The 15,924-nt window shown below is 39.3% G+C and overlaps 1 protein-coding gene across 5 annotated transcripts in view; it reads left to right on the plus strand.

The window, feature by feature from the left end:
• EPB41L4B (erythrocyte membrane protein band 4.1 like 4B) overlaps positions 1 to 15,924 on the plus strand; it is a 167,753-nt gene that overhangs the window by 67,591 nt on the left and 84,238 nt on the right. For 3 of the 5 annotated variants that reach the window (XM_086896711.1, XM_086896717.1, XM_086896732.1), the window contains exons 7-16: positions 4,140 to 4,260; positions 4,871 to 4,958; positions 5,508 to 5,596; positions 5,825 to 5,894; positions 6,067 to 6,236; positions 6,340 to 6,449; positions 8,460 to 8,490; positions 8,970 to 9,003; positions 9,993 to 10,060; positions 12,174 to 12,284. In XM_086896711.1, coding sequence (XP_086752837.1) covers positions 4,140 to 4,260; positions 4,871 to 4,958; positions 5,508 to 5,596; positions 5,825 to 5,894; positions 6,067 to 6,236; positions 6,340 to 6,449; positions 8,460 to 8,490; positions 8,970 to 9,003; positions 9,993 to 10,060; positions 12,174 to 12,284 — 892 coding nt within the window. Of the gene's footprint in view, positions 1 to 4,139; positions 4,261 to 4,870; positions 4,959 to 5,507; positions 5,597 to 5,824; positions 5,895 to 6,066; positions 6,237 to 6,339; positions 6,450 to 8,459; positions 8,491 to 8,969; positions 9,004 to 9,992; positions 10,061 to 12,173; positions 12,285 to 13,024; positions 14,473 to 15,924 lie in introns of those variants that run through there. The other 2 variants (XM_086896739.1, XM_086896727.1) reach the window with 2 other exon arrangements.

Raw genomic sequence — 15,924 nt, forward strand, 5'->3', positions numbered from 1 at the left:
AGATCACTTTCTTGGCTTGCCTCCATTCATAACTTCTGAACTGTATTAGCCAATATCAGCACACTTGGTATGGGGAGGGAGACTCTAAACCTTGGCTAGGCAAAAGTTTCATGGAAACCCAGGGCTGATATGGGAAGAAAGACCCAAAATAGCTCCCTGCTGAGGGAGAAGCTGTGGTGCATGCACAAGTGTTACCACTTGAGCCTGAAGAGCCAGCTGGCCCTTCACACATTTTTGTGGGATGTGGGTGCCTGTGAATTTGGGCTTCCTGCTGCTTGAAGAGTGCCTGGGAGAGGAAGCCTCCACAGTGGGTGACTCAGGAGATGGTTACAGGACAGGAGGGAGGGAGTGGCAGGTACTGGAGAGGAGAGAATTACATGGGATGCTAAGAACTAATATCACTTCTGTGGCAGGAGCAAAGATTTCACTACGTAAAAGCAATTCCAGTACACTGAGTTTCATTATATTATTGTAGGACAATGTGGTTTTTGTGTTGCTGCAAGCATGTTAATATAAATATTTGTTCCATTTTGAGCCATTTGTTTTGCAGATGGGGAGAAAATTTTTGTACTGAAGCTCAAATCAAGTTCATTTTTGCATAAAAGAAAGTGCAGTGATCTGGACCAATCTAAGCATATCAGCAGCAAAATTAATTGAAATTAAAAACTCTCTTCCTGTTTCACTGGTGGTTGGGCTGTGCCACACAGAGAGCTTAGACAGAGTCGCTTGGTTTAATACAGCAGTGGAATTAACTCAGTAGTTCTAGATGGACTTGACAGGCAAAACTGGGAATTCAGCTCCAAGCAGCAATAGGTGTAAATCTTAAGGCAGTTTTACTGTACCAGTTGGCACAGCTGATTTGTCAGATGTGCAAAGAACTGCTGAAGGCAGACTGTTTGTGTTTTTGAGGTGGAGGAAATGCAGAGCCCCAGTTTGATCTGTTGCTTACGTTTCCACAGATAAAAGCTGCGGTAACCTCACATCTGGTCCAAGCAAGGAGGACCAAGCAAAGAATAATAGGCTGATGCCTCAATATTTTGGGTAGTACTGACACCTGTGATTACTGTGTAAATGCAATACAATAACTATCCATCATGTTTATGATGTGTCCAGCTATCTTCCAAAGCTAACACTCTTTGCTGCTGTCTGCGGAACACGCTTTTATACTTTCTTGCCTTTTTTTTTTTTTTCCAGTTTCAGTTTTCCACTATTTTGACATCATTACAATAAGCTTGTCCAAAATGATTCCATTGTTGCAACTAATTCTCTTTGCTGACATACATAATAATAAGCATTTTTGGTGTAAAGTTTGCTACATTTTATTGACATTTTATTGACCTAAATAGGCAGAAAAGTATAAAGAAATGTCAATTATTCCCTCCTCAGTGGGTTACATTTTCTCTGTAAAATGCAGGCTTGCTCCTTAGTGTGCCTTTCCTAAGAGTGAGGAAAAAAGCTATGAATTGCTATTTAGGCATTAGTAGTCTGAGCCCACTGAAGAAAAAGTATTTTCACAGAGAAGCTTTAAATTTTTTTTTTTTTTTTTTTTTTTTTTATTTTTTTTTTTTGGATCAAGGAAATTTTCTGTTACAGTAATTCTTGGTTTCAAATAGCAGTTTCCAGGGTTGGTTTTTTTTTGTGAATCATCCTTCAGACATAAAGTATTGATTTGTTGCCAGTCCCATGAAGGAGATTCTGTAGCAAGTAACACTGGTTTGTAGTATGGAATAATATATGAAGCAGATACATAATATTATTCTTCACTTCCAGGGATTATCTGCAGAACCTATGGAACTAGAGTTCTCACTGTTTCAGTTAGTTTTTAACTACCTCATTAGTGGTGCATGGTCTTAGTGTTTAACCAGATAAACTTTTGAAGCTGCTAATTAAATTGAAAAGGAAAATGTTTTCTCATATGTCCAATTTTCAGTTCTAATCATAAGACATCTTCATGGGGTGCTGGAAACTTTTTCATCCCTCTGTATAAAAGAGTCAGACATATATTTAAAAATAAATACATTTTTGGAATTTCCAAAAACTTTCTAGGAAACATCCTTTTGAAAATGTTCCCCCAGTTATTTTTTGAAGAACACAGATAATGTATATACATGTGCTAGGTACATGTGCCTGCCCCACCTTCCACCTCCCCCCAAAAAGGGCAGAGAAGATGCATGCCAAAGCATGTCATGAAGACACAAATGAGGAGACGGGTCCTCTGCCATGACCTTATGTTGCAAAATTATTAGTGGTGCTGAGCCACTCAGGAAGTGCAGTTCCAGCCCAGCAGCGACAGCATCCTCATAGAGTCTGTGGCAGCCCCTTCTTCCTCTGCCCTCCAGCCCTGTGCAGGGAGCTGGCAGTCTCTTACTGACTCTTATGCTGGAGACCTATTAACAGAGATCAAAAAGATAACATAGTTTGTTCACCTGAAAGTGAATAAAGAGTGAGTGCAGCTGTGGAGAAACAAGGATGATATTTTTCTCCTACCTAATATTGCTGCCTGAGCTTCTCTGTGTCATCTGTCCTACAAGCTGATGATTCTTCTCATCCCTACACATCCTCTTTGCAGCACAGTCAGCCTTCGTTCCCCCGTCTCTCTCAGTTAGGAAATAGAGAAATCTCCTATGTTTTTCCTAGATGATTGGCAATGGATCAAACTTCAGATCTTTACCTTTTTCTCTCCCCTCGATGTCCTCCTTGCTAGTATGTTTGCTGTAGCTCTCTCTTGTGTACTGGAGACTAGGCTGCCAGTAATTCTTAATAATATTTGTGTTAAATAGGCTTCCAGCTTTGATGAAACAGCCACAGAGCTGAGATATCTGTATGTCCTTTTCTTTAACAGAGATGAGAATACTGTAACTCACAATGGAAGATTACTGTTCAGAGGGAAAAAATGTGTGTGAGACAGTAATTAAAAATGAAGACCAGTGAACTCAATCTGTTTAATATCCTTAGGACTGCTAAATGTTTCAGCAAAGCACAAGTTTTCAAAACCACCTAGTAGGTGTTATCAGCCAACAGATTGGATTTTGAATGTAACTTCCGATCTACTGATGGATTCTGTTAGGTATTTTTGGAGTCTGGCTGTGAAAAAAATTTTTGCAGTTGTTAAGTGTAAAAGCCCCCTGAAGGAATAAAACTGTTTTCTTCAAGGGAGTTTATTTCCCTCTATGCTTTTTCATTTATAGTTTTATTTTGGTAGTAGAAGTTAAGAGTAGTAAACAGTTAAGAAATGCTGACTGACAAAGGCCTGTTTGGGAATCACATCATATATCAAGTGACACATGGTGTTGCTGAAGAGTGTATTTTCCACTGATGTTTGCCACACAGTCCTGAGGCAGTGACGCTGCAGCCTCTCAGTACAGCTGAGAGGCTCCAGGAGAAAAGCTGTCACAGACACAAGGCAGGTAAGGGTGTCAGTCTCAGCTCCTGCTGAGCTCTGTGGAGTTGGAAAGTGCTCTGCTCCTAGAAAAGAAAACACCAGAGCCTAAGCATATAAGTAGAAAATGACACCTTAATTATGTTAATGTTTCAGCATTTTTTTCCTTAAAAAATACTTGATATTACACCACCACTGTGATTTAAAAGACCGCACAGCTTTATCACTGGTTTCATGAGACAAGGTATTCCCTTCGTGTTTTGACATGAACAGAATCATAACTCCTAAAATTGTCCTAAACCAGGACAAAAAACAAAGCATGCAATAGAATAGGAAGTGTTAGGGAATGCAAAGTATGCAATGAGAGGAAGTTTCAGAGTTACCTGTTCTAGAACAGAAGATGCATTGATGATCGTTTTAAATAGAAATTTTATTTCCTATAAGTGCTTTAAAATCCAGAGAAGCAGCTTTAGTTGAGCTGGTTCAGTCATAACATCCCCGAATGTCAGAATTCTGTACCACAACCTTTCACTGCTCCTGCAAATGCATTTATCTGACTTCTGCTGTAAAATCTGGTTTGAATTTCCTGGGGCCAGCAGTGGGGGGATGGGGTGTTGACTCAAAGCATTGACACAAGTACATTCTGCAACATGCCTAGGAACTTGAAAACTATCCTTGTCTTTGTAGGGAGAGCGGAATTAAATGTTTCTGGTCATCCCAAGGTCTTTATTATTTTAATTTCTCAATTGATTGATTTCAGCTGAGTTGGGAGAGTGTGAGCATCCCGAGCACACACCAGAGCTCGTGTCTGAATTCAGGTTTGCACCAAACCAGACTGAAGCAATGGAATTTGACATTTTTCAGAAATGGAAGGAGTGCAGGTAGAGTACCTGTGGGGGAGTGGGGTCTTTAGCAACAGGTTTTCTTCTCTTCCAAAGTCAAATCCTTTCAACAGGCATGAAATGGGGATTATGTTTGTCAGTAGAGACGTATTGTAAAAAGGCTTTGAGCACTCCCTTCCCTAGAAATGTCAAGCAGTAATTTAGGTAAGGTTGCTGGGGTGATTTTTTAGGAAGGTAGTGGGTTTGTTACTGTTTTTTCTTTAGATTATTTTGTAATAATTTAAGGAGCTAGGTCTTTATCCTGTTTATGTTGGAAATAAATATCTTTCTCTCTTTCATTCAAAGAAAACTTTTGAGTTCAGGGTGGCTACAAATTCATTTTTCTGTCTTTTGTTAATAAATATGGTACATTTCAGTGATGCTTTGTTATCTGAACTTGCATCCTTGTTGGCAATTTTAGACCTTTTTGCATTTTCAGTCTTCTGTTATATTTTCATTTGGAGGGAAGAGTGTAAAAACATAAGCTTGAAATATCGTTTAGTGTCATTAAGATGGAGGACACAAAGAAAAGGGTTTTAGGGAATGAATTTGAAAGCATTTAAAGCAGATAAAAAATTCATACCTTGAAGTGTGAATTTTATGTTCATAGGGGAAAGAGCCCGGCGCAGGCTGAATTGTGCTACTTGAACAAAGCTAAATGGCTAGAAATGTATGGTGTAGATATGCATGTAGTTAAGGTAAGATCCATGTGATGTTTTATTTTATCAGTGTGAGGTCCCTGCCCTATCCCTGTGGGTCAGTCCCTGAGGAGTGTCCTTGCTATAGTCTGGGTTGTCCCATGGGCCCTCAGCAGTCATTCCCACCTGCAGCACTCCTCCCAAGGGTGCTTCCCTGTGCTCCCACAGTATCCCTTTCCACATGCCTTTTCCTGTGTCCCTCCGTTTCTTCCTGTTGCGTCTCCTTGCCCTGGCAGGAGCTGCCTGCTCTTGAACAGGTGAGGTGAGGTGTGAGCTCCCCTGGATACGGTGTTGGTGTGGGTCCATCTCCACGGATCTCAGAGCCACTTTGAGCAGCACATGGCCTCCTCCCTCAAAGGGCACCCTGCAGCCTCCTATTGCCAAAATATGCCACTTTGCACTCACTACAGATGCATATTCTTCTGCTCTGTAATGTTAAAAAAATATGACATCCTTCTTGTTTAGTTTAAGACCTACGGATTTTGCAGTACTACTGTATTGAGATTTACGCTGCTCATGGCAGATTATTTATTCTGTACTTGCTTGCAGGGAAGAGATGGTTGTGAATATGCTCTTGGACTGACACCAACAGGCATATTGATCTTTGAAGGAGCCAACAAAATAGGCTTATTCTTTTGGTAATCCTCTTTTGTGTTATATTCCTTTTTGTTAAAATGCTGAAATCTTTCTCCCTTGCATAATGGGATCATGATTGTTATTTGTAATTTTTAATTGGATCTACAAAGTTTAAAATCTGAAGGTAGATTGACCTGGTTAGAAGTACCACACTCAAATGTAAAGTAGTTGTTGAAATAAAATTATTTTACTATTCTTGTAATTATATTCTTTTTGATTCTTGTGTTTAGGCCTAAAATCACAAAAATGGACTTTAAAAAGAGCAAACTAACGCTCGTGGTTGTAGAAGATGATGAACAGGTAACTTCTTTCCCTTACTTGGGCCTGATCCAACAAAGTGTGGTGTGTGCTCAGGCTGGTAAGAACACAAGGGAGGCTCAGCACACTGTTGGCCCAGGCTGTGTTTCTCCTACCAAGGACAATAACTAATATCATGCATGCCAACTCCCAAAGCTTTTGTTTCTGCATTTAGGGCAGAGAGCAAGAGCACACATTTGTTTTCCGGTTAGACAGTGCCAAAACGTGCAAGCACTTGTGGAAATGTGCGGTGGAGCACCACGCTTTCTTCAGATTGCGAGCCCCAGCAAATAGTAAATCTAGTAGATCCGACTTCATAAGGCTGGGATCACGCTTCAGATTCAGGTATTTAGTGAAGTAACAGCAATGTATTTCTCTGTATACAAAGCAGCAGGTGCAGCTTCCCGCAGAAGGCAGTAGCTTACTTTGTTTATTTCTGTATTTTAAGTGGGAGGACAGAATATCAAGCAACACACGGGACAAGATTACGCAGAACTAGTACATTTGAAAGAAGGCCCAGCAAGAGATACCCTTCTCGGAGGCATTCCACTTATAAGGGTAAGCGTTTTCTATACATCTGTTCACTGAATTGGTCATGCAGGTGCCCCTTTAAATCCCATAAATGTCGCATTACAATCGTGACATCTGTGCCACATTATGAGAAGAAAAAATATGTCAGATCACCTAAAAAATCAGAACGTACATGGGGTTTTATTGGCCAGAGTTCATTGTTTCCATCTTCTGTTTTTAATCTTTGCCTACAGTTAATTCTTCCACCCCCATCTATGGAGGAGGTACCTATGGTTTCTTTTGTTGCTCTATTGAGGAGGAAAGAAAAGTTGCAGAAAACCCACTAAGGAAAAGCCTGTAATGTTTTTTTGAAGAATTGCTTGTGTCACGTGGGGTGGAGCAGTATCCAAAAGCCTTACTGACTTGCTTATCTACCCAGACAATTTTAGGGCTATTGAGCAGTCTCGTTCCGGAGTTGTTGTGGCTTTCCTGACTGAAATGACATGTTTTTCACCTATCCAGACTGTGACCTTAACTAGCTTGCCCTGGGAATTGAGATGTACTGAATTTAAATGGAATGACAAGGAATTGATTCCCTTGTGGCTTTGTAGTTTGTCCTTAAAACTTGAGCTTTTTGTTCCATGTAGAAAAACCTAGGAAGGAGCACTGCAAGATAACCCTCTCCAAATTCTGTTTTTAGTTGAGCCTGCAGGTATAGTTGCCGTATGGAGCAAGGCTGCTGTACAGAGCAGGGTGAGATGACATTCCCTTAGAATGTCTTTACACTCCTTTGCATTCCCAGAATATAAACCACAGTTCCATGAGCAGCCCTTGCGGTATTTTGGGGACACTTTTATGTCTCATTTACAGTGGGGGCAGAAAGGGTAACAAGCATGCATGCTTTCTAGAGGCTGTAACTCTTTCCCCTGCTTCCTTCCTTAATACATGGAAGGAGTTTGTTTAACTGAAATGCAAATTTAATGATCTGTGAGGTGCTGGTTATGTGAGACATGAGAGTGAACTATATAGTGTGGGTTATTTTATCAGTGGAAGAATGAATTCTGTAAGTTTTGTTCTTGCCATAACAGGAGCTGACAGACCTGCAGGTTTTTCATTGAGTCTCCATGCTTCTCTACTTATGTCTGTGAGGTAGAGGGAGAAGAGAAAAAGTGTGGCTTATGCTTAATTATGTTCTCTGTCCATTGCAGCCAGTCAGAACTTTTCACACCCAAGTGATCTCCCCTAGAGAGCACAACAGCATGTTTGTTAAGTTAATGCAAAATCTCCCTGTAGGTTATTACCTTTCATTCCTCTTTTGGCCATTAAGATGTGTACCTAAGCACAGCCCACAAGGGTTGGATTCTCTCCTAGCTCTGTGGCTTTTGAGACCTCTGCAGTGTGTCATTAACTTCCTGCATTCGGCAGTCAGCTGGACTTTCAGTTTATCTCTCAGGAGTTTTTCAGTTCTCTTGAAACACACACAGTCATGAAAAAGGGATGGTACATCCCAGTTACTCAGCTGCCACCTTCACCATTCTTTCCAGCCTGTCCAACGCACAGGCCAAGACCTTGTAGCTCAAGATTACAACTAATGGGCTATTTTGGCTACTGTTGTTCCCTGTAATAAGACACAGGCCAATACTTGTGAATACTCTGGTTTCTGTAAGATAGTGAAAATTTCAGCAAGGGATAGTTTCTGATTTCCAAGGGACTTGATGGTATTGGTATGATACTACAATAAGGTGAGAAAACAAAGTGTTGTGCAGAACATACTCTGCCAAAAGTCCTTTTGTGACATTTGGGAAGAATATTCTTGTCTGCTGTAATCTCTACAGGGCTTTCACTCTTGCAGGACCAGAGAGAGATTTGTGTCTACCTCATACTTTGATGTGTCACACAGTATTGCTAGAAAGCACAGGGCTGCACTTGAAATTCTGATACTTCTGTGCAAATATGTCTGTGTGAGGATTCACTTTAGCCATAGTGTAACAGCCCAACAAGTGCTGCAAAATGGCTGATATTTCACTTGTCTTAAGGTTTTGTTTGTTTCTTTTTAAGCAAACAATCCTGTGAAAGCAGCACAACTGTGGTAAGTGACTGCCTAAGTTCTCTCTACCTCTCAGTTGCTGTACCTGGGTGAAAGGATTCTGAAGATATCTGTGTTAGGATTTGTAGAAACAGATTGTCTGGTATGGGATGAATTTCTTTGCCATGTCACATTATGCATCCCCAGATTCTTCTTGGGGACTGCCTGCTTCCATTGTTTAATCTATTTTTTTAAATTATTTTTATGTATTAATTCAGACTAAACTAAAACATGCTTCCTTTTTGCTCACTGCTCTTATGCCAGTTTATCAAGCATAATTTGTTCATATTTTTAAATGAAAAGAAAGAAAAAATTTTGCACCCCTCTTTCACATGTTAACTGCTATGGTGTATATTTTGAACAAAATAATTATATCCTTAAGAATATTAATTTCATTTCTCTGTAGTACTTCCCTGAACTAAAAAACATTGTGGCATAGATGTATTGATTACATAAAAGCAATTTTTTTTCCTCTCTCTTAGTGCTAAAAATACTCCTGAAGTCCATAACTACCAGGTAAGAGCATACCGGTTACAGAGGAAAATGTTGGCATTTTCATATTTTGTGGTAAATATTTTTGCTCTTTATAATTTGTACAGCTGTTTTGCTCCTCTTTCCTTACTCTGGGGTGAGATTCACTGATATGTCAGAAATAAACCTTTGGGTTTTATTCCTTTAAACTATTGGGGTTAAAGAGAAGGTGGAGGGACTCTTTTCTCTTTTTTCCCCTGTGTTCTTGGATGCTCTGCAAGCTGAATGCACACCATTAGCCATCTTTTTTCCCATCCCTTTCCTTTCTGTGAAGGTTAAAGCCTTTGGGACTGTGAATGTGATGGGCCCCAGGAGACTGCTCTGTGAGAGAGCAGCCTTTCACACTGGATGATTGTGACAATTACAAAGTTGCAATTAACTCCCTCATCACGCTTAAAGAGTTGCTTGTCAAATGCTTGTTGGGGCTTTTTTTATGCACTCCAGGGAAACATTACCTGGTTTTCATCTGTGCTACTGACAGTGGGTACTGAGAAAAAGCAAGCTTCCAATCTCTGTATGTGCATGAGAACTTAGTCTTAACACTTTTTATTAAAACTCTCACCAGGGATTTTCTTTTACTGTTTCTCTTCAAGATCTTGTGGATATGAGAGGGAAGTGCTGTCACCAAAGATAGGTGACCTTTTGAAGCCTGCTCTTATAACAGTAACCTTTCTTATTCTCCACCTTTGATCAAAGTTGACATTTTTTTGATGTGCTTTCTATGAGAAGCACTAGATGTGCCAGGGTGTCTGTCAAACAGGAGAGCAATTTTCTTTGCCTTTTCCCGTGAGTGTGTCCTAATGAGCAGACTCATCACCAAGAGACTTCATGTACGTGCTCAGTGACCTGGGAGAAGGTCTGAAGCATTAGGGTTTCTAGGGTTCACCAGGAACATATTTCTCATGACCCCAGGAAAAGTTAATAAGGAGCTTTTATATGGTTTCATTAACCAGGTTCAATGTTTCCACTTGCAGCCACCGTATCATCCTAATATACATCCTGCTCAGCCACACTGGCATCCACACACACCTGTGAATGTAAGGTAAGCAATCTTCCCTTTGTAAAAAAGAGATGGTTATTCCTTTCTTTATGTTACCTGGTGTGAAGATTTGATGGCTGTATTGGGCAGTTCTCTGCAGATGAAAAGCCAACAGAAGTTTTAACTATGGGCTATAGGGACAGTGTTAAATAACTCCTAAGTCTTGCTTTGGAATATGAAGTGGGTTTTTTTCTAGTTGATTTCTAATTCAAAATAGAATGTTAGTGATTTCCTGTAGGGAGTGTGTTGGATGGGGAGCTGCTCTGTAGCTTAATTGCAAATTGATCAGTTTGTTTGCATTTAATTTCCTAAGCCAGAGAAGAAATATTTTTTAGTGTAAAATTAAGTTATTAATAATTATATTCTTGCAGTGGAGCACTGTTTTTATCTTTTCCAGAAATGTATATGGAAAAATGACAAATACATGGAACAATTTATCACAGATAATGAGTAAATTTATAGCATTGAGTTTTTGAGAACTGTTTCACAAAAATATTCCTGCATGTGCTGTTGTGTTATCTTCTCGCATACTTTTTTGTTTGTAGCTAGTGGTGAGAGACATTGAGTGAAAAGAAATTTTGGAAGAAATTCAGTCCAATTAAAACCCACTTTGTGGAATGCATGGTGAAGGCATGCATCTGCTGGTGGATATGTGCCTATACATGTGCACATGATAAAAATCAGCAACTTTTTTATCCTAATAAAAAGTAACCTTCTTAGATGACTCAGTTTTTTAGACAAATAACTACTGTCTTCACTGAAAAATACCAATACCCTTATCTTTGTTCCTCCTTATCTAGCATTTATATTCTTACATCACAATAGGTAGACTTTGGTTCTAGTGTGGGCAGGCTCTAGGGATGAGGCTGAGCTTAAAATTAATGAAAAGATAATTTGGTGTGAGTTAGAGTCTGAGGATGCAGGAAAAAGGCAAGTATGTTATTAGAAATACTAGGCAGAGAAGCAGACAGGCATTGTCATCTCGAAGTTTCTAGGACACAGCAGCAAAGCAGATATTAAATTTGTGTTAGAAACAGGAGACTTGAAGCTGTGTCATGAACTTTGCCTGTATTTCAGGCTCAGGAGTCTTCCTGATTTTAGGGTTTCTTTATCCAGTTTATTATGAGCACTTTAAAATGTACAATTTCACATTATGAAAGAGTAGATGTCAAGAGAGCCTAATGATTTCATAAATCATTTGAGGTTTTGCTGAAATTTTTCTAAAGATTTCATCACTTAGGATACCAGTCCGTGACATTTTAAAGCCAAATAGTCCACCCTGGAGCAGAGTGATATTGAAATAAGCACAATAATGTATTGTAGTGTGTGTAGACAGCCTCCCCCTTCAGCCCCTCCACTGCCTGGGCAAAGACTAAGGTCAGTGAAATATGAACAATGGCTTTTTTATAGCAAGGCTTGTAAGGCTGAAAAAAACCCCAACCCACACTTAAAAGCTCAGTCATAAAAGCTTGGTAGAAAAGATGCTCAGAATTTTTGTTCCATTCAGGTAGAAGCATTTAAATGTGTGGTTAAAGTAGAAGTTTCAAGTTACTCTAACTTGGATTCAAAGTGAAAAAATTGGACATTTAAGGCTATCAGCCTTGGATAGCTTGATTTGAGCAAGCTTATGCCATTTGACTACGAACTTGAGATCACAACTAGAGATGCATAGAATTCTTTATGCTGGGCATGAAAGTCTGGTATGAGCATGGACTGAAATGCAATGACCTGTGTAATACGTGTCATATATCGAGCTTTTGTTGCATAATTTTGGAATTGTGTCTTAATTTTCTTAGTAAAGTTCTTTCACTAAAATTGTTTGCCGATTCTTTCAGTGAAATTGTTTGCAGTTAGCTTAATATTTAATCTTCTGAAAAAAAAAATCCAGTTAACAGCTGTCATCATATAACTTTAGAATATATTTTAAAAAAAGCTAAAATCTAAACCTTGCCTGTGTTTCTGCTACTTCAAAAAAAACTTATCAGAATCATAGAATGTCTTGGGTTGGAAGAGAATTAAAGATCATCTGGTTCCAACCCCCTGCCATGGGCAGGGACACCTTCCACTAGACCAGGTGGCCCAAAGGCCCATCCAACCTGGCTTTGAACACTTCCAGGGATGGAGCATCCACAGCTTCTCTGTGCAACCTGTTTCAGTGCCTCACCACCCTCACAGAAAAGAATTTCTTCCGTATATATAATAATTGCAACTTCAATTTGGTAATAAGGTAATGTTAAATGTTGTGGTTTCCTACATAGTGTTCAAAATTGTTGTTTTATTTATTCCCCACTCCACTGCAACGATTCAGGGGACACTGTAGGAATGGTTGAAGTTAGTATCTCTAAGCAGCAATAAATAATGAGCAAGGAAGGAAAAAGATATTTTCCTTGTAGTACTTTTGCAAGTCTCAGAGAATTACCTGTGCTAACTGTAGACTGGGGGGTGTTCTTAAGAAAATTCAACTCTGTAAATTACAGGCTGCTTTAGAGTTAATTAACTGCACCAGTGCCAAAGGAATGGCAATAACTACAGAAGAGCGATTTTCATTCATAATAGGATTGCCTTTTTTAACCCTTTGCACTTGAAGGATGTACTTTCATGAGCTCAGCGTTTTGCATGGTGTTTTATTTTACTTGTGTGTTGTACAAATTTAGTTTTCCCGTAGCCTCCTTCTCCGTCCCCACCTCCCCGTTGGAATTCCGGAGCATTGATGCACTATGCTTGTCTGTAACATTGCAGACAGAGAGGGTTTTTAGTGATTGAGCTCTGATTGAAAGCCTTTGGAGATTAGCTAAAAGATTTCCAGTTGCTTCAGCAGCTTCAGACCTATAGGTCTGTCCCCCTTTCCTTCCCATGCTGTAGCTCCGTGTGCATGCTTAGCACTTGCGGGATGAGCTCATGTTACTGTGTAGCGCTCCTAAGTTGACTTCCATTCCTCACTAACCAATAACTGTGCAAATGGTACAGGCCACCCTATCATGATGACAGGCCCTATTGGAAACCCCCCACAAGTGGAGAGGACAGCAATTTACGGTATATCCAGGAGCAGAACCAGAAGAATTTAGGAGGAGTCCAAAGCATGGTGTACCAAGATAAACTCATGACGACTCTCTGAAAAAAGAGCCATCTCCATTTCATCTGCCATCTTACAGACATCATTGCATTCCATGGTCCTTGTCTGTCTGCAGTATGTTCAAAGTGTATTGTGCATAAAGTGTGTGTCTTTGTATGTACATCCATCCTTGTTTCGTGTTTGTGGACATTCTTGGGAAAAGTGTTTTCCATATATTTGTTAAAAAAAAAAAAAAAAAAAAAATCTTGAAAAACCTTTTTTGAATTCTGGTAACAATTTTCAGTGCCCTGAGACCAGAAATATTTCTGGGGTTTTTCATTCTACCCTAGTTTCATATCTGTGACCCTCTGCCTGCTGTTGAAGATCAGACTTTTGTGCCTTAGTTATTTTTATTACCTTGTTTCTTTTGAGTCAAAATAATTGATGAAGTTTGAGAATCTTGTTTTTTAGTTGGCATGCAAATAGGGGATTGGAGGGAGGAAAAAAAAATTCATACTGGCAATCAAATTGGCTTGTGGAACACCAACAAAGGGAGCCTACTGAGGCAGTCATAGGTTTGAATCTCATTTGTTTCTAATTTTTGTGTTCTGCAGGAGAAAGTAGAGGTGCTTACCTAACTTTGAAAACAAGTATAGGGAAAGAACACTGTAATAAACTTCACAGAGTATGTATATCTTTTTTTTTTTTTTTTTAAACTTACTGATTATATTGATAGCATTCCCCAAAATGCTGCTATAAAGGCAAGAATGTTATAAATTAATCCTTGCTAAAAGGGTGCTGCTGTTGTCTTATTTTTAATGTGATTATGGAAGTGAACTTTATAATTACATGAAACTACCTACTGATAACTTTTCTCTGAGTGGGTTCAACAACACAACATTTAATCAGTACATTAAGAAATGAGGACATTCCAGTGGAATAGCTCTATTTTTTTAAAGTTTAAAAACATTTGTGAGTTGAATGTATATTTTACAGACATAGGACTTTGAATTTGACTGGCTGGTATTTTGATTGCTTGCAGACTTTTTTGTTATCTTTAAACCAAAAATCACAGTGCCATCTTCACTCGTGCATTTGTTTTAGTTAGGCCTTACATCTGTGGTCCCTCTGAAGTTGTTGGAATGAATGGATCTTTATTTGGGATGTTTTCAAAATGAAGTAGTTTTTAACTTGATTTTGATAAATACACATTTATAAATGGCTATAATGAATTTTTTCAGAGCAAATTTGATAGTTTATAACTTTTTGTGAAATACATTTGTTTACAAATGCTATCTTTTATTATTTGTTTTGATCTTTCCTGTATGTGCTAAGTACAAATAAAAAATGTCAGTCTTGTTGATCTGGTTATGATGCATCATTTATTTTTGAAAGCTTTTTGGGAGGGTGGTAGATATGCTTGTACCTGATTTCCCCTGTAGTTACTAATGCTGTGGTGGATTGATGTTTCCATTACAATCTGTAGAGAGGGGAAGACAATAAAGCAATTGTGCACTGAGATGTGAAAATTCCAGAGTTAAGCCTGAGGTGTGTAATCACAGAGGCTGACTTCAGTTTGCCCAGACTAGTCTTCCTCTATTTCAGCAGCATTTTATTTAAGAAAGGAAGAGAAACTTCGTTGGAGCCACTGGAACAAACATCTAGGTTAGCTGCTTCTCTGAAAGCGCTCTGGAGGAGGTTTTTTTGAATACTCACATTAACGTGTGCAATGGGGCAATGGTGCTTTATTATTTACACACCTACATTCATAATACAGTATCATTCTTGTCTTATAACCTTGTTGGCTTCCATGTGGTTTGTTGCCAGTGTTCCACTTCATCCTGTGCTATGTTTGGTTTGTTGCTGAAGGTGCACTGAACAAGGGATCCATTCCCTGACAGACTGCAAGAAAAGACAGCACAAGGCCCAACTAGTCCTGTAAGTGTTAAAAAGCCTCAGGCACACTGGTGAAGAACAACCTGTGGGCCTTGTGTGTTCTGCAGTTTGTGTGTGTCGCCTCGAGGGAAGCACTTGTCATTCTGCTTCTCAGGAGAGGGAGCCCACACATCCTGCACTCCCTTTTCACTTGTTCATCCCTCATCCTCCCTGCTGTCTGCAGAAATCTGAACCAGACAAGTCACAGAGCAAACAGCTAGGTAAGAAGAGATCAGTGTCTCTGTCCTTCCTTCCTCTAGACATTGTTGGCGTCCTGTAGCAAATGGGCTGGGATGCAGTCAAGAAGAGGGAGTATACCTGCCTGTTTCTTCTCTGACCCCTGTACTGCTCTCACCTGTCCAACTTATACCACCTGAACAAAGGTAGATATGGGTGGTATCTATCTGAACAGGGTAGTATAAAAGAGTTGCTTTAAATATTAAAAAATACATTGGCGGGATTTTTCCCTAAAATTAGCACTGTTGTAACTCACAATAGTTTGTTTTTAACAAGAGATAGAAGTCTTGTGATGTTAGGATTACAATTTTTTATTTGAAGCAACACAAAACACTGCAGCTGAAACCAGATTACATGTAGAGAGGGGAGGGAGAGAGAGCAAAGGTGGAAAATGTTTGGGTTAAGCAGCAATTTTTATTTAAAATACTGGGAAAGCTCTATCAAAAATCAATTCTACATCTTAAATTTGTGCTGCTACAGGAATCCTCTGGTAGTTTATAGGCACAAACTTAGTATAGGAACTTGATGGCCCTGGTATGTGAGTGTTTATACACCAAATGACTGAATTACTTTACCTAGGAGTTCCTCATGAGGAAATGCTGCATAATTTTTAACAAAGAGCATGTAACACTGTTGTTCTAAG

The sequence above is a fragment of the Cyanistes caeruleus genome, chromosome 1 (genome assembly GCF_971803275.1).
Source record: "Cyanistes caeruleus chromosome 1, bCyaCae1.hap1.1, whole genome shotgun sequence".
Classification (NCBI taxonomy): domain Eukaryota; kingdom Metazoa; phylum Chordata; class Aves; order Passeriformes; family Paridae; genus Cyanistes; species Cyanistes caeruleus.